Genomic DNA, 17539 nt, shown 5'->3' on the forward strand with positions numbered 1-17539 from the left:
ATTGTATTTATTTTTCAATAAGGCCGTTCACATAATTGAAAATTCAAAAATGGATGTCCTACCCAGGCTTGGGAGCTGTGTGTGCTCCCAATTTTCCGTTGTGTGTGAGCAAACCACTTGGTAGGAGAAGGGAGAAGGCATTGTGTGGGAGACACGTTGGATGGCGCCATCCTGCCCAGTTTTCATATCCAGCTTTTGCCCCAGGGAGGAGGCAAAGCTGTCCTGCCCAGCTCCTGCCTCCTACACAGTCACTCCCCGCTCCTGCTACCTCATTGTTTGTCTACACAAGCAAACATTTGGAGCACACACAGCTCCCAAACCTGGAGAGGACGGTGGTTCTGCTCAGTTTTTGACTGTGTGAATGGGCTTAATATCTATCTCGCCCTTTATTGGAAGAACCTTCTCAGGGTGGCTTACGAATGAAGATCTGCAAACAATGAAGCAACTGCAGTAATAAAACAACAATCAACAGCATGAGAACAGCCCTGCTGGGTAAAGTACCAGCTGTGAAAACACTTTTCATCACAGATTAAAAGGCCTGGCAAACTGAAAAGGTCTTTTCCTGATGTTGAAAAGGGCAGCAAGACAGGCGCCAGAGAGAAGGTCCTCTCCTCGACTGTCACCCGCTCCTCTTTAGACGGCCCGGGGAGGGGCATGCACAAGAGGCCTTTCCAAGGTTGTCTGAGTATACGGAGAGGTTTGCGTTTGCCTCCTCCAAGGGTGCCTAATCTCGGGTCCCCAGATGACAATTCGCATCATTCCCAGCCACCATGGCTGAAGGAGGCCCTTGGAGGTTGTTCTCCACCAACATCTGGGGGTCAGTGTTCCCTCTAAGGCAGGCACACATGCGTGCGCTCACAAGTTTTTTGATGTCCACTCAGTTAATTTTAGATCGGTTGAATCAGGGAGGCCCCACTCTGAATGCAGGTGCGCGCACCCTGCCTTGATACTGCCACCCGGGAAAAAACTCATCTTGCACACAGATGGAAAAAAATTAGAGGGACCATTGCTGGGGACCCAGGTTTGAAACCCCCTGGAGTAGGCAATCCTTTGTGGCACCAGAGGCCTTTGTAATCTCTGTACAGCAACTGTTGCTAGTTTCCCCATTTCTTTTTCAGACATGGAGCATAACAATCCTGCTTACACCATCAGTGCTGCTTTGTGCTATGCAACTCAGCTTGTCAACATTTTGTCTCATATACTCGACGTCAACCTGCCCAAAAAGCTGTACAACAGGCAAGTGACTGGGGTCTCTGAGAAGCTAGGGTGGCTGTCGGGAGCGTTCTGCGCAGCTCTTTGAGGCAGATCGAAAGAGATCCATCACGGTTTAGCCAACTAGTGAGCTCTAGCATACAGTGCCCTGAAGGAAGAAAGCTGACTGGCCTGAAGCCCGTGCTTTTCCCGCCTCTGTGTGTGTGTGTGTGTTTGAAACATTTCAAGTATTTTGCCTTGCAGTGAGTTCTGTGGGGAAAATCTCAGCAGAAGGAAGTTCACGTGGGCGGTGAAAAAGCTAAATGCCAATATCCTCTACCTTTGCTTTTCTCAGGTATGACGGGTTGTTGTTGTTGTTTGTTTCTGTTTGTTCCTTCAAACAGACTTCATGCTTCCACCTGGCTGTGTTTACAAGTCTTGCCTGATAAATATTCTTCCTCTGGCTCTTGTAGCATGTAAACTTGGACCTTCTGCATCCTCTGCATACACTCAGGAACCTGATGTACCTGGTCAGTCCCGAGACAGAAAACTTGGGGAGGTAAGGAACGGGTGATACCCTGCCACCCACCCTTTGCTCCCTCCCATTATCCTCTTGCCTTCTTCCATCCTGAAGCACTCTTGTGCTTGGAGGGGGCCTTCCTCATCTCCATTCCCTTTCCTCCCCAAGCCCATTAACAAAGCTTTTCCTGAACTCTGAAATGCCTGCTGGAGACAGCATTGAAAGCTGAGCTTGGAGCTGCCATATCAGGAGCTGCCAAGGAGTCAGACCTTTGGCCCGTGTGGCGCAAGCAGCCTCTCGGCCTTGTCTGGCAGGGGTTCCCCAAGATGGGGGGTAGAATTCTTTTGTGGCCCTGAAGTCTGCTAACTGCTTAGCTGGAGATGCAGGGAACTGAACCTGGGCCCTCCTGTGTGCCAAATGTGTGCTCCACCGCTGAACGAGGTCCTCAGAAGATACAGCATAGTCAGGAGGATCCCCGACCCCAGACAACTGCTCGCCTGAGTTCCAGATTTCTATTCACAGTGGTGAGGGCTAGTCTTGAAAGAGATCCTTGGATTTCTGCAGGTGCTGCCAGTTAACATTCGTTTAACTCAAACTTACTGCATTCTATGCAGCACAGTTCGGTGGTGGCCTTGCGGCCTGTTTCCCCCCTTTCTCGTGAGCTCCTGTTGTGATCTTGGTCCCGTTTTTCAAAAACAAACCTCCTCTCCTTAATCACAGTTTGCTCTGCATCACTGCTTTCTGGTATTTTGATTTGAGTACGCTTCTCGGCCAAGATGCAGGACTCTTTTAACCAGCTTTGCTCCTTGGATTTATTTTTATTTATTTATTGTTAGTTTTATATACTGCTTTTATCAAAATTACCCCAAGGCGGTTTACAAAGAGTTAATACAATAAAATCCCATGAAATCACATTAATGTGATATTAAAATCAATTCAAACCATAAAAAAACACACACACACAAAAACCCAGCCATAAAAACAAAAACAGAGCAGCTGGAAAAGAGAGACCAGCAACAACCTTTAAGAGGTAAAAGCTCAAACAAGTACAAGTGTGTTGTGGTGTTGTTTTTAAAAAGCAGCTTTTGGGCAGCTTTGGGGTTTGGCTTTTGCCTCTCTCCTTGCAGCCTGGCAGGCCAGCTTTTCTGCCGACATTCATGCATTTGTGCTTACAGGTCTGGGCCATTTGAGATCAGTGCCGATCTGGAGGACTCCATGGAGTTTGTGGACCCCAGTGGTGCTGGTGAGACGGATGAGAGCGGAGACGAGCACGTCAGCGACGAAGAGACGGACCTGGGGACGGACTGGGAGAACCTGCCAAGCCCACGCTTCTGTGACATCCCCTCCCAGCCGGTGGAGCTGCTCCACAGCCAGAGCACCCAGGCTTCGCAGCCCATTGCGGCCAGCAGCAGCGCTGGCGGCATGATCTCCTCTGCAGCCGCCTCCGTTACCTCCTGGTTCAAAGCATACACTGGACACCGCTAGAGAAGGGAGGACCTTGTGGGGGCACCTTCTGCCCAGCATCCCCCCTCGCTGTAGTCAACCTTCTCACGTATTCAGTTAAGTAGTGCCTGGAACAAAAAGGGTCCGATTTCTCACTGCATACGCCCGAGATGCTTTTTATTTTACCTGAATGGCTGTGAGGGTCATGGATTTGTAAACTTCTCTAGACATGCATTTCAGACCCCTGAAATGAAACTTGGCACATCTGGAGTCCCACCTGTCTTGCTGAGGAGGGAAGGAGTAGGAGAACCTTGTCTGTGCTTCTCTTTTTTAAAGTTTGTACTTCCTAAAGAAAGAAACCGACTTGGGGTATGTGACCTGGCAATCCTTTGAAGCATGAGGAGAGAGAGAACTGCTCAAGAACGCGATAGGATAGTCCTGCACGTTCATAAGCTGATTCCTTTTGATCAAATCCCTAACAGGGTTTTTGGGTTTCTTAGCCTTTTTAATATGTGTGTATCTCTCTCCCTCTCCCTCTCCCTCAAAATACACAGGAAAATGTCACAACACAAATGCAAATTTCCAGAGACGTCTGGCAGGATGTGCATAACTGTGCGTTTTTAAAATGTGGTTTCTAATCTGCGTTGCCATAATTTTAATACAGAAATTCATCATGGTTCTTCAAAATCAACAGATATTTTTAAACGAAAACAAAATTGATGTTAGGTTATGCCTTTTTTGTGCGCGCACACTGTATTCATCTTGTAGTAGGTTTTGTCTTCAAAGTTTTCCCTGTTAAGCTGTCCAGAGTTCCCAGCCTTTGGTTACCAGACACCAAAGAAAGGCTGGCCCATAGTAACTTGCCAATACAGAGCAATCCTAATGTCACAGATCCTCTTGTGGGGAAGGGAGCTTTGGCCACACATCTTCTGTGCTCCGCGTGCTTACTGGGAAATCTGTGTTTCCAGGGGTGGGAGTGTGAGGAGCATTTTCCTTCTCAAAATCCCACAAGATCGTCGTGCTTATTTCACAGCACAGCCAGACCTTGCTCATTGGATTTTGGCCCACCTGGGACCTCATGCCCTTGTTTGGAGTAGGCTGGTTTAAAACTGGGGGTTACGCTGCCTTGGGTGATGTCCCCTCTTTGTTTAGGTCTCTTCAGAAAATTCAAACTTTGGTTTGTATTTCCAAGTCTGGTTCAGAAACTTCCCATGTTGCGAATTCCTCTGGTGGAGTGAGGACGTCTCCTCTCGTCCCCAAGACACCCAGTGGGTTCTCTCCGTTGGGAGACCCATTTGCGTAGAGGTCTGTTGTGTGCCATTCTTCCCCACAAAAAGAGGAGGGGAAGATTGTGAGAACTGGACTTACCTACTGTAGCATCTGATCCATATGCATGCAAGTGGAGGCAAGTGTGGAGGGATGCTTGCTCACTCTCTTGTGGGAATTGCCCCCTGCTGGGCATCTTACCCAGGCCTTAGCTTGGCATGTGTGGATCAGGGACATCTACAGAGAATGTCCAGTGGCAATGGATGTTCTAATGCCAAGTGACACGATGTCCAATGAAACGAGGGGGACGTTGTGTAACTGTCTGCAGTGCTGCAGTTGCCTGCACTCTCTTTCTTTTTTGCACAGAGACTTGGGTGGGTGTTTCCCCCAGTGGTCTAGAGCATTAGTTGTATGTCTGTGGGTACCGGTTTGAAAGACCACCACCCTTGCTCCCCGCAATTCCCCAGCACGAGAGTCTTCTCTGCCTTGGAGCCACTTCAGACTTGCAGCAGAGATACAGTGCCATCCTGTGGAGAATCACTGGCGTGAACAGCACGCTCCGTCCAAAGAAGCATGCCAAGCAAAGAGCTTTCTCTGGGGGGATCTTATCATGGGGCACGCTCGTGTGCACTCTCTGGCAGTATGGCCTTTTGAGGACTGTACCGCACGCCATTGCTAAGCATTTGGGAGGGAAGGGGAGATTGTGCCATTGAGTCAGTGTTTGGACTGGTTCTTAAATATTTATTGCCGAATCCTTTATGTCAGGAGTTCTCAAACTTGGGGTTCCCAGATGTTGTTGGACTACAACTCCCATCATCCCCATCCACAATAGACAAAGGCCATTGTGGCTGGGGATGATGGGAGTTGCAGTCCAACATCTGGGGACTTAATGAGAACCCCTGTTTTATGGTTTTCTGCTGTGACCAATTGTTCCATTTTGGCCCTGGGTGGGTGGAAGGGGATCCCAAGGAGCTTGACTCTACAAGTCTCTTGTTGCTAAAGCAAAGATCCTTAATGCATTTGGTGGGATTTCTCATCATGCAAAGAGTAATTTAGGAGAGCAGCACCTGTATGATCCAGTCAGCATCTTTGAAGATTCCTGTTGGGAACCAACCACAAGATAACTGGAGGAGAGTGGGATTAAGCATCTCAGGGGCTTTGTCCTGGAGTGTGTGTTTGCCTACCTGGGGTCATCCTACGAGTCACTCCTGTGTCTCAAAACATTACATGGAAACACGCTATTAGGCAAAAGGCACTTTATTTGTTGCAGACGGGCAGGCTGTGTGATGTGGAGTTCACAGCTGGCTTTCCCCAGTGAAATCCTTGGGGCTCCCAAGGCCCTTCTGTATGTAAATATTTGTGTGTGTGTGTGTATCTTTGTTTCTCTCATCCTTGTCTTTTTAACCTTTGCACTATTTGTTAATGGTTTGGGTTTTTCTTTTTCATTTATTTTTGCAAAATAAAGCAAAAGCCAACACTGTTTTCATATACATGCAAGAAACCATTTCCCGGTTAAGCCCGGCAAACTGAGACGAATATATTTGAGTAATAAGCCATGAAGCCACCTGTGTCATGATTTCCTCATTTTGAAATGATGCCTCTTGCAGTAGTGTAACCTCCATTCAGAGTCCATACAGGGCACCCCAAGCGCTTGTAATAAGTTAGGGTGTCTGGTCCTTGAAGAAAAACTTTTTGTAATGATGGTTTTGGGAGGTTTTTTGGGTGCGTTTTTAAAGAAATTTTTTTACAGGTCTGTAGCTGTTTGTTAATACCAGGAGGAGTCCAAAACCTTCAGTGCAATTGAGAAGAGATGACCATTCTGCTTAAGAAAGGGAGAAGCTTCCCTGATAAGAGAGATGCTGGTTGCAACCAGCCAGCAGAGCGATTTGCAAGATTGCAGTTGTGATGCCACAAAGGCCGGACTGTGTGTTTAGGCCAAGATTCTCAAAGATGCCTCGTGGAGTCTGTGAAATGGTGTGGCTTGCTGTCTGAAAACACAGATTCCATTTGAGTATCTCCCATCTCCAATCTCTTTCCAGAGGTCTTGGCCTTGCTGTGCCACTTGCAGACAAGTAGGGTTGTAATTAAACACAGATGTGTGAGTGTTTTCTAAAATTTATTGTATTGCTGCAATAAATCTTTTAACAGGAGTTTTTCTAACGTTGGCTGGTTTTATTTTTGTTCGGTTTGGTGTGTTAATATTTACAGAGACCCTGTACTGAATGCCTTATTGTTCTCTTCCACAGAATGACCTAGCACAAATTCCCAGTTTTACCAAGATCTGTTTTGGGCTTAGTGCAACAGCTGCACTGGAACTGGGTGTTTTTCTGCCCCTGGATGGTATGATATCTCTTGCGTTCACTTAGTGCATTTGAGCTAGGGATGTGAATGGAATGACACCTGCATTCTGATCCATGCTCGGAATGGAACGCAAATGCATCAGAACAAGTGGTCGAGGTTGTTCTGGCCTGTTTCAAGTCAGAACATTCTGAGCTGCACATCCCTAATTTGAGCAAATAAAGTATTTCTCAGTTATCCTAACAGCAGGTCTGCACAACTTGAGTTGGACGGGCTAGGTGTCTTGACTCGAAGACAACTTAATCTCATGAGAGAGCCACTAAAGCAGGGGGCCCCCAAGCGTTGGGGCTCTAGATGTTATTGGGGCTCTAGATGTTATACATCATTCTCAGGCTAGTCCAACATCATCTCAGACTGGGTCTCTGGAAAGATTCTTCAGGTTTTCATCAGCCGTAGATCTGCTTCTGAGAGGTCACCCTGCCAGTCAAGCAACTGCTGACTCCTTCACAGAATCAATTGGCAGAGGGTAAGACAACTCCATGTTTAAATGCCTACACTGTCTATTGTAAGACTTGTTATGTAAATACAAAGATGGAAGAGATGAAGGTAATGGAGTTCATAATTTTCTCCTCTCTGAGCACACTCCATCCTTGTCTGGAGCAATTTGACCTTCAGAACAATCAGGATTGATAACATTAGCATCACCTTGATCACATTAGCAGGGGTTTGGATGACTTCATGGAGGAGAGGTCTATCAATGGCTACTAGTCAGAGGGCTGTGGGCCACCTCCAGCCTCAAAAGCAGGATGCCTCTGAGTACCAGTTGCAGAGGAGTAATGGCAGGAGAGAGGGCACGCCCTCAACTCCTGTCTGTGGCTTCCAGCGGCATCTGGTGGGCCACTGTGTGCAACAGGATGCTGGACTAGATGGGCTTTGGGCCTGATCCAGCAGGGCTGTTCTTATGTTCTTACCTATCACATGTAAGGGGCAGGTACCCTCAAACAGCTGGGGTGATCATGGACCACATGTGCTTTTCAACAGGTGCCTCAAGAAGCAGATATACTGAGGGGCTTTGACTCCCCAGACCACATGCAGCCTAGCTGTGCAGCAACATACCTATAAACTGTGTGCTGCAGTGCCATCACTCCTTTTCCTTATGAGTGAAAAGGTGAGCAAAATGTTTCCACTATGCTTTGATGAAAAGCTGGCCGGGCTATTGTGGGCCAAAGTTGCTTTGGGGGGCAGGATCTCGATGGCTGCTTGCCCACCCAACTTGGCCCAACCCCTAATGTGAAGGCCGAGTGCCACATGTCTAAAGTGCCGTAAGGGAAGCATCTACATAAGATTCAGCAGCAGCTTATTCTGAGTTACATTTGAAGACTGGCCCAAGGTTTCATGAAACTGGCCTGCTAGGACCTGCCTCTGTAGCAGCGGAAATGCTTCTCCAAGCTGACTCAAACCCAAGGTTTGCTTTTCTCAGTGTACCCTTTCAACCAACGGAATATCCTGCCTAGTTGCCATTTCTCACACTTGTGTAGGAAGCTTGGCTCCAGAGCGAACTCCGGCCACTGAATCCAGTGTCTTGCCCCATGTGGGAAAATGTGTTAATTTTTGGAACAGCAGGTTAGATCATAAATATTAAATAAAGTATTTATTTAATAGGCAAGGATCAAACCATCGTTGTTGGTAACAGATAGCAATTTCAAACAAGATTCATGGAGTGCCTACAGTGGGAACTAAGAACATCCACAGGGGCTTTTACCAAGCAGTGCATCTTCAGGGCTCATGGTAACCTGCTCCTCAAAGCAGAAGCTACTTTCTCTGCTTTATCCCACTTGTGCAAATGTGAAGCTGGCTTGATGTGAACTCAACCACTAGCTTAGGGCCCCTCCCATGTGCTTCTGCTTGTCCCTCTGTTAAAAAATGGATGTGTGTGTTCAAAGACTTTACATTTCACCTTTTCATCCTGTCACTGTGATGCTCAAGGCATCGGACCACAATTTACACACACCCACACCCTTCCTCCCTCCCTCTCATGGGCCAGGCCCACAAATCTTGGCCCGCTGTATCATCTCAGGGGAAGAATGCTCATCGTGATTTTTGCAACATCTACCCTCATCTAACAGAGATGGAAAACAGGTGAGAGCATGGTTGCACGTACTGTTCCCTCTAAGGTGTGTGCATGTGCGCTCACAAGTTTTTCACTGTCCGCTCAGTTAATTTTAGATCCCGCTCAGGTTGAATCAGGAAGGCCCCACGCTGAATGCAGGTGCACACACGCTGCCTTGATACTACTGCCTAGAACCAAACTCATTCTGCACAGAGATGAAAAAAATTACGAGGGACCACTGGTTCCACTTACAGCTCTCTGTGTGATCCCCTTCTTTATCCCTATCCCTCAACAGTTAAAACTGCAGTTCTTTTTGCCCAGGGTCAGGGTAACAATGGTTGCGCTCCCTCCATGAGATAATCTTTGGAGGACATTCCTGCCCACTTCCATTTCCATTCCCCTAACATCATCAATACAATTCAATAGCAGTTTCTGTGTTATTAAAAGCTATTAAAACAGCATTGCAAATGTGGCCATTGTAGGCCTGGGGAATCAGGGCCATAAAAGCACGATCACACACTGAACGCTGAAAGTTTTGTGACGCTCTTCCCTCTTTTCCAACGCTAGGGGTGGTGATCTTGTCAAAAGCCACAATGAGCATTTGCCTGCCCAGATGGTACTGACCACTAGCTGGCTCATGTAGTAATGAGCCAAACGCAGCAGATAAAATTTACAGCGAGCCAGGAGAGAAGAGACACTACAGATGTACCACTGCAAAACTACTGTCGGAATGCCACTGGGGAGGGGGCCAGCCAGATAGCCCAGGGACAGCAACTGCCGGAGCACCGATCAATGTTGATAGTCACATGAGAATGCTGATAAGTCCGGATGTGTTTTGTTAGTGTCTGAACACTTGAACAGGCTTCAGTGAATGCTGAAGGTCACTTGTGTGAGGGCTGGTATTCACTGACATGAGTCCAGAACAAGGGGAAATGTAGATGGGTTTCTGGATATTTGCAGCTTTCATCTGAGATTGCTGACAGTCATATGTGAATGCTGTTAATTGCCAAATGCAGGCCGTTTGCCACACAGGCTTAAAGAAGATACCATATTTCCCCAAATAGAAGATGACTCTGAATTTAAGATCACCTTAAAAACAGAGGTCAAATAGAGGTTATAACTGTATTTACCCAAAAGGAAGAGGATTCTGAATTTAAGTCAAGCCCTTGATTTCTAACATCAAAGAACTTGGGGGGGGGGAGTGAGTCTCAGAATCAGGTAAATACGGTATATATAACTTTATAAAAACAACTTATTTTCTACACCTCAAAAATCCCCCATCTGTTTACCTGCAGAACATATTCATGCAGTGTGAATGTTTCCCAGATTTTACTGTAGGGCAGGGAGGGGAAGAGTGGAGAAAAAGAAGAGATTTACCAAGAGGCCCGTTTAGAATGCACATTTTATTTAAGTAAAAAAACAAAAACCAGATAAGGTGAGCAAAGTAGATGAGAGCTTTCCTTAATACTCCTTACTAAACAATACCTTCCCTGTTTGCTGCCATTGGAAGAGATAACAAATATTTGTTCTAGTCTAGTTTTAAGGTTGTCCAGTTAAACCATCTTTTTTGAAGAGTCACCTTTACCTATTTAGAGTTTCTTTTCAGAAACATTTTTAATATATATATATATATATTTGTGTGTATATATATATATATGTATATATTATACAGGATATACAGATTCCAAAACGTGACATTTTAAACACGGGACTGTAGCCGCAACACTGTAGCTGCATTGTAGCACGTAGCGTTGTTCCACCAGCAGTCAAGACACTCTTACAGACGTGGAGATTCTAGAGTGTTATGTACACGGAGGGGCTAAACACGATCTCTCCTCTAAACGGTAAAGGCTCTTGTGATTTAAAGGATGTAGAGTTTCCTAGCCCTGTGGGAGGAGGAAAGAAAAGCCACCCACAAACTATATACAGTGTAAACAGCACAAGGCGTGAAATTCTCCTCCCACTAAGGACTGAGGCTCCCGTGGAAATCACACGGGGGCAAGCTAACAGTCCTCATCCAGCTCCCTGGGCTTCTTGTGAAGAGCACGGTTAAAGCTGTGGCAGGCAGGGACCCAGTGATTGTCGTGAAGGCCGAGCTTGCAGCCGGGGATGTTCTTCTGGGAGCGGTGGCAGCACATCCAGTACCCGGGCCCGTACGGCAAAGCTTGGCAATAGGGCTTGGGGTGCCACCGGCACAGAGAGACGTCCCCTTTGACGTACTTCTTCTTGCACTGCTTGCAGGGGTCCTCCCGGTAGCGTGGGTCGCGGACCCAGCGGGAGTCTGCCGGCCTGATATTGTAGTACTCAATGATAAATCGGAAATAGCCACAAGTGCATTTGAGGGCCACCAGGCTCCTGGTGGGCAGCAACCCAAAGATCTTCACGATGATATGATGGGGCAGGAAGACCAGATACTGCTGGGGCTCCAGGAGCTGCTGGATCTTAAACCTGGTCTCCAGAAAGTCATGAGACCTCTGCCTCTTTAAGCGGGAGGAACCCAGGGCCTGCACGGCGTTTTCTGTGGGAGATGCCCGTGCCTCCTCGGAAACGCCGTTTCTTGTGCAAGGTTGATCGGCAGAGGGAGCTGCCTTTCCTCGAGCACCCACCTGACCCTCCTCCACCGCAGCCGCCTCTGGCCGCACATGCTCTTGGTGGCTTTCTGATTCAGACAACAGCAAGAACAACCTCCCCGGAAGAGAATCCTCGGCAAAGCTGGCGCCAGAGAGCTGGGTTTTCTTGCCCCCTTGATCTGTCTTGGTGACAGAGATGCTAATACTTAAGGGCTCTTTCGCCTGTAGAGCTGAATTCAGATCAGGAAGAGCTATTGGCTCTTTGGGGGTACAATCAACAGTCACAGCAATTTTGCTATGCAAGGAATGTGGAGGTGTTAGAGCAGCTTCGGGATATGTGGCGTGGGGAGGCTTTGTGGTCTTCCGAGAATCGCACCAGCTGCCAGGTGTGGCGGAGGCACCCTGGTCAAGCTTTGAATCGGCCTTCCCCATGTGGGAACCTGCAAGTGAAGATGACTGGCCAGAAGACAGATCTGCCCATAAGTTGTCTTCCACTGAAGAACCATGCTTTGCTCGCCACCCGTCTTCCTCCCCGCCATTTTCTTCCTGGTTGAGGACCCCAGAGGACACTTTGCCGGTCTCATTGTCCGATGGTGTTCCACTCACCAGCAGCACGCGGCCCACGTTCCGCCGGAAACTGTTGTTTCGGGATAGGCCCCCGGCTTCGCGTTCGCTCTGGCGCCTCAGGCACTCGGATTCCAGCTTTGCCACCATGTCCAACACGCGCACGGGCTCAGTTGGCTGCTGCTCTCCATCACCGCTACTGCTGACGACAACCCTAGAAGTTGCCTTTTCGGAGTGAATCTCATAAGCCCCCAAGTTGGGAAATGGGCCTGAGGCGAGAACAGCAGATTTGGGCTGCCCTGGACACCTGGTCACAGCAGAGGCACTGGGGCAGTTCTTGGTGCAGTCTGCCAGCAAGACACCTGCTCTTTGTTCCAGGAAAGCGACCATCTCAATGACCGACAGGGGTCGGCCCGGGAAGCCCCCGTCCCCACTGTCGTTCACATTATGGACAGAGCAGTGCTCAATTCCGCAGGCAAATGGCTCAGGTTGGTAGCACCTTCCGCTGGCCTCTCTCATCCTTTCCAAGTGGACTTTCGCCTTCTTGAGGTCCAGTGACTTTTTCCGGCGTTTCGTCGCCCGCCCATCGATGTCCCAGGTGCTCTTGTTCTTCATGGAGAATACCCTGTGGTCGCTGCATTGCTGGGTCGCAAAGAAGGCAATCTTCTCCTTGGTATTGCCTGGCTTCACGACTGCCCAGATATCCAGTGGCCCCTCTTCATCATCCCCCTGGTGGATGGTGGCAGGCAAGGAAGGCTTCTTCTCCTTAACACTCGGCCCTTCTGCATGAGCTTTGCTGCTGTTCCTACTGCAGATCGTGTTGGGAGAAAGACTCCCCAGTGGCTTCCGGAGAGAGGGGTTTGGGAAGAGGCTTGGCTGGGTGCAGTTATGTTTCTCCTCTTTGGCCAGCCTCTGTTGGCTCATGGGTGGGCTCTGTGGAGGGTCCTGGCTTATTTCAAGAGACCACTCTTTCTTCTGGTACTTGAGATATGGCTTCAAGTGCATGCCAGATATTCTAGAAAAGAAAACGAGAGAGAGAGAGAGATGTTCAGAAAAAACAACACATGGCAACTGTTGCTAGTTTCCAGGTGTACTGGGACCAGTTCAGGCCATGCTCCATCTGCCTGGCCCACCCTATGCATTACGAGGACACGCACACTCCAGGAGCATCCACATCCTTCCCCGCTCTCAGCACATGGGGTCACGTCTCCCTAACTGCGTGGCAGGACACTAATCTGAACCAGTGTTTCTCAACCTTTTAAGTACCTCTCAACTTGCACCGAACGTCTTGCCACTGTTTCGAGAGGAGGAAAGGGGGGGGGAGGGGGAGAGCGAGAAAGAGTGCAGAGGTAAGACAGGGACAGGTAGCAACCCTAATTGTGGGGCTGATCCTTAGTAAGAAGGAAGATTGTGGCTGCGCAATAACTGGGATTGTAGCTACGTGCCTGTGAAGGTTTTGAACTTTCTCCACTAAATGCCTTTTGCAGGGAGGGGAGATGCATGTTCCTCTACTCCAACGCTGCACATTTGACTGGGAATTACTTTCTTCTAAATCTGTAGATGTTCTTTTTTACAAGAAAATGATCCATTTGAGCACCCTCACAAGGAGTGGAACCCAAGGTCTTGGGCTTCAGGGTAGGCCACAAGGGTGCTTGCGAGAAGCAAGAAGACATCCTGGATGGGGGGGGTGGGACGGAGGGAGCATCAGACACAGACACAGACAGGCCCACGCTGCCCCACTCTGAAATGACTGTTGGGAGCAGCGACAGGCTGCACCTCGCTCTCCACGGTCAACGGGGACTGTGCCAAGTATGAGTCAATGCTCGCCCAGAGAGGATGGCAGTGTTGGGTGTCAGGGGCTGGAATCAATCGCCAGGTGAGCTGCAGCAGAAAAACAAAGCCCTTTCTAAACTGGACCAGAACTCTTTCTAAATGAAACCCAGAAAGGGTTTGCACCCTTTCTAAACTGGACTAAACGCTTTCAAAACTAGACCACAGCAGAAAAGTAATCCATATTACTAGCACAAGGGAAAATAAGTTCTAACCCTAACAGACTCTCTCTCTCTCTCTCCCCCCGCCACACACACACCAGATTCCACCCCCCCCCCACCTCCGCCACAAAGCCCCTCAGCTCATGTCAAGTGAGAAGACCAGGGGCGTAGCAAGGTTGGAGTGAGCCCAGAGACAAGATTTTAAAATGGGCCCCCCCTCCCTCACTGAAGCTCAGCTCATGAAGTAAAGAAATCTTAAATGAGGCTGAAGAGTGGTAACAAAAAGCATAGCAAAATCTCTCTCTCTCTCTCTCTCTCTCTCTCTCTCTCTCTCTCTCTCTCTCTCTCTCTCTCTCTCTCTCTCTCTCTCTCCTATGTGCCACAATAGAGCATCATCCTAAATATTTTTTTTTTAAGGTTTTGTAAATGGTGGACGATGCAAGTCATTTAATTGTACTAGAGAAAGATGCTGTTTTGGTAGCTCCAGGTCTTAACACTCCCATCCATTTCGGAGGATGAATACAACCAAAGGAAGCCCGGGCGGGTGCGCGGCTGGGGGAGTCAGTCCTGTGACTTGCCTCGGGGAGGGGGGGGCAGCAAGGCAGTGGGCCCCCAGACAACTGTCTCCCCTTGCCCTATGATAGTTACACCCCTGGAGAAGACACCACACCCGAAAAACTCCAGACGTTTGTTTACTACAGCTCTTGTTAAGAGCCCTCTGAAACCAAAATACTGAGAAATGCAGATGTTGAAATGATACAAGGTCTTAGCTCGGGGGTTCTCAAACTTGGGTCCTTACCAGACGTTGACTGCCTACAACTCCCATCATGCCCAGCCCCAATTAGGGGTGTGCACAGAATCGCCAACTGCGGTCCGGCACTGGGGTGGGGTGGGGTACCTTTAAGAGCGGCAGGAGGGTTTACTTACCCCTCCTGCCGCTTTCCCGCTCTGGCACCCGTAATTCTAAGAGTAATTGGGGCAGCAGGACACCTCCCTGCCGCCCCTTTCCCGACGTTGCTTGTAAAAATTCCCAGGCGTCCTTTGCGCGCGCGCACATCTCTGAAATGAACCGGTCTGGGCCCATCCCTAGCACCAATGGCCTTTGGCCACGTCTTATCCCATGAAAAGGTTGGTGTTTCTGTTTATACGGAAGGTAAGCCTTTTTTTGAAATGTCAGTTCAGGTTGCATTTTAAAGGCTGCACATGAATGCGATTCCAAAGGGCAAAGTGGAAAAGGCTTTTAATGAAGGAGGAGCTGGTACTGGGTCTTAATTCCGGCTTACCTAACCCTCTGGGGTTCCCAAATCCTTACCAATGTTCTATTTTCTGATGGTGCTGTCAAAGTAACCCCTCAGTAGAAAAATGGGATTTGTTAATTGCTCAAGCATATGGATATAGTGGGTGCCCCAGTTCCTTCACATCTCTGGGGCTTTCAGCATGGAGATGGGGCTACAGGACTGCCTGCCTCTGCATGGTCTGAAGGGGCAGGAAAGAGGAGAAGTCTCTTGGGGCACACAGTGGTCCTTTTTACCCTCAAAGAAGTGAAGTGGAGGGGGAAGTGTGCAACTCCAACCGCCTTCCGAGTGGGCAGACCACGGAAGTGGAATCCGTTAATTCTGTAAGTATAATCCACTGCTACTGCTTGTATTTTGTACTGTTTTTATGCTTGTGTTCTAATTTAATTTTTTTTTAAATCATATTTGTTTTTATACTTTTTAGCTCAATATTTTAATGTGTCTTTTTTATAATCTTGTTTTTAAATTTTATTGTGAGCCACCTTGGGATTTTCTTAATGAAAGGTGGGGTATAAATTTAACAACAACAATTTGGATGAAATGGATGCCTTTAAAGTGTATTGATTACAGACCTCTTTGTGGAGTCTCTTGTGCCCTCTAGTGGTGACAAGGGCAACAGTTATTGAAGAATTGCTAGCAGAATGTTTGCCCAGAAAAATCTAATAATGCCTCTAAAGCAGGGACTGCACGACTTTGGCCCTCCTCTAGATGTAAGGCGAGAACTTCCACAGTTCCTGAGGATTGGCCACTGGGGCCTTGGAATGTTGGGAGCTGCAGTCCAGAAACAGCCGGAGGGTGGAAGTTGAATAGCCCTCCTAAACCAAGGGTTTCAAAATCTTCAAGTATCCAGTTAATCAAGGAGCTAGTGGTGCATAGAAATCTACAATTAATAGCTAAATGGAAAGAGGGGGGGAAACCTACACCTGTAATCAGAGGAGAGCTGGTCTTGTGGTAGCAAGCATGACTTGTCCCCTTAGCTAAGCAGGCTCTGCCCTGGTTGCATTTGAATGGGAGACTAGAAGTGTGAGCACTGGGAGACATTACCCTTATGGGATGGAGCGGCTCTGGGAAGAGCAGAAGGTTCCAAGTTCCCTCCCTGGCAGCATCTCCAGGACAGGACTGAGAGAGGCTCCTGCCTGCAACCTTGGAGAAGCTGCTGCCAGTGTGTGTGGACAATACTGAGCTAGATGGACCAATGGTCTGACTCAGTATATGGCAGCTTCCTATGTTCCTATAAATCTTTATACAACAGTCGTGAAGCACTGGCGAGCAAAAGTGGGGAGGGGGGACCCTCTGTTGATTATTGCAATTGTGCCCCCAAACAATACAGGCCAGAACATACAGAACCACTTAGTGGCAATTCTTTGAAAATTAAATGGGCACTTCTCTTCTACTACCGTCAGAAGAAGAAATGACTGTAACCGAACCCCAATGCCTGATGTTGAAACAAGAAATAGAAAGTGAAAGGCCTGTGATTAATGGAGTATTACAAAAGTGCAGACACAAAGTAGAAAATTTAGTTATTTATACCATAGATGTAAATAATACCGGCACATGGTGTGCAAAGATTCATTTCATTCTTTTTATTTCTGCCAAGTATAATACCGCTCAGAGTACAATGGAAGTATGAGACGCACTGCTCATGAACCCATTTTATGGAAATGACCTTATATCTATTCTGAGATTCAATGGAATAGTTAAGAGAGTGGTTTACTGTGATCATACACTTGTGAACCTTAAAGTTACTGGAATACCATTAAGATGGATCCAGAAACCTTTACTGTATTTACCTGAATACAAGACAATTCTGAACTTAAGATGAGCTCCTTTAAAAATAGAGCTTAAATACAGGCTATACCTATATTTACTCAAAAGGAAAAGGACTCTGAATTTAAGATGACTCCCTGATTTCGAACATCAAAGAGCCTGGAAAAAACCCTAGTCTTGGATTCAAGTAAAAACAGTAATCTAAGCTAATAAGTGGGCGGCGGGGGGGGGGATGCTTTAGGAATATAAATGGCTTTGCTTATGGATTAGCTACAAATGGTTTTGCAGTAGTATTCATTAAAGACTACTGAGGCACAAACAATATGTGGTTAATATGTTAGATGAAGGGGTGGAAGGATTATATAATTCAAATGCAGATTCTGAAGTTCCTATAGATGGACCAGAGAAGCAAAGAAATGTTTAAGCTATGTTTTATTCACAAATGTGAACAATGAAGAGAAGTAGCTTTCTTTAGAATGGCATAGGAACATAGGAAGCTGCCATATACTGAGTCAGACCATTGG

At 47.6% G+C, this 17539-nt stretch overlaps 2 protein-coding genes across 8 annotated transcripts in view; one reads left to right on the forward strand and one right to left on the reverse strand.

The window, feature by feature from the left end:
• ATG14 (autophagy related 14) overlaps positions 1–6570 on the forward strand; it is a 30498-nt gene extending 23928 nt beyond the window's left edge. Inside the window, exons 7-10 of the mRNA XM_053284479.1 lie at positions 1119–1240; positions 1460–1546; positions 1665–1750; positions 2887–6570. Coding sequence (XP_053140454.1) covers positions 1119–1240; positions 1460–1546; positions 1665–1750; positions 2887–3196 — 605 coding nt within the window. The 3' untranslated portion in view covers positions 3197–6570. The remainder of the gene's footprint in view (positions 1–1118; positions 1241–1459; positions 1547–1664; positions 1751–2886) is intronic.
• Positions 6571–10212: 3642 nt separating this feature from the next.
• The window catches only part of FBXO34 (F-box protein 34), a 114787-nt gene continuing 107460 nt past the window's right edge, over positions 10213–17539 (reverse strand). For all 7 annotated transcript variants that reach the window (XM_053276192.1, XM_053276200.1, XM_053276232.1 and 4 more), the window contains one exon: positions 10213–12977. In XM_053276192.1, coding sequence (XP_053132167.1) covers positions 10832–12977 — 2146 coding nt within the window. In that variant the 3' untranslated portion in view covers positions 10213–10831. The remainder of the gene's footprint in view (positions 12978–17539) is intronic.

Source organism: Hemicordylus capensis, chromosome 1, assembly GCF_027244095.1.
Source record: "Hemicordylus capensis ecotype Gifberg chromosome 1, rHemCap1.1.pri, whole genome shotgun sequence".
Lineage (NCBI taxonomy): Eukaryota > Metazoa > Chordata > Lepidosauria > Squamata > Cordylidae > Hemicordylus > Hemicordylus capensis.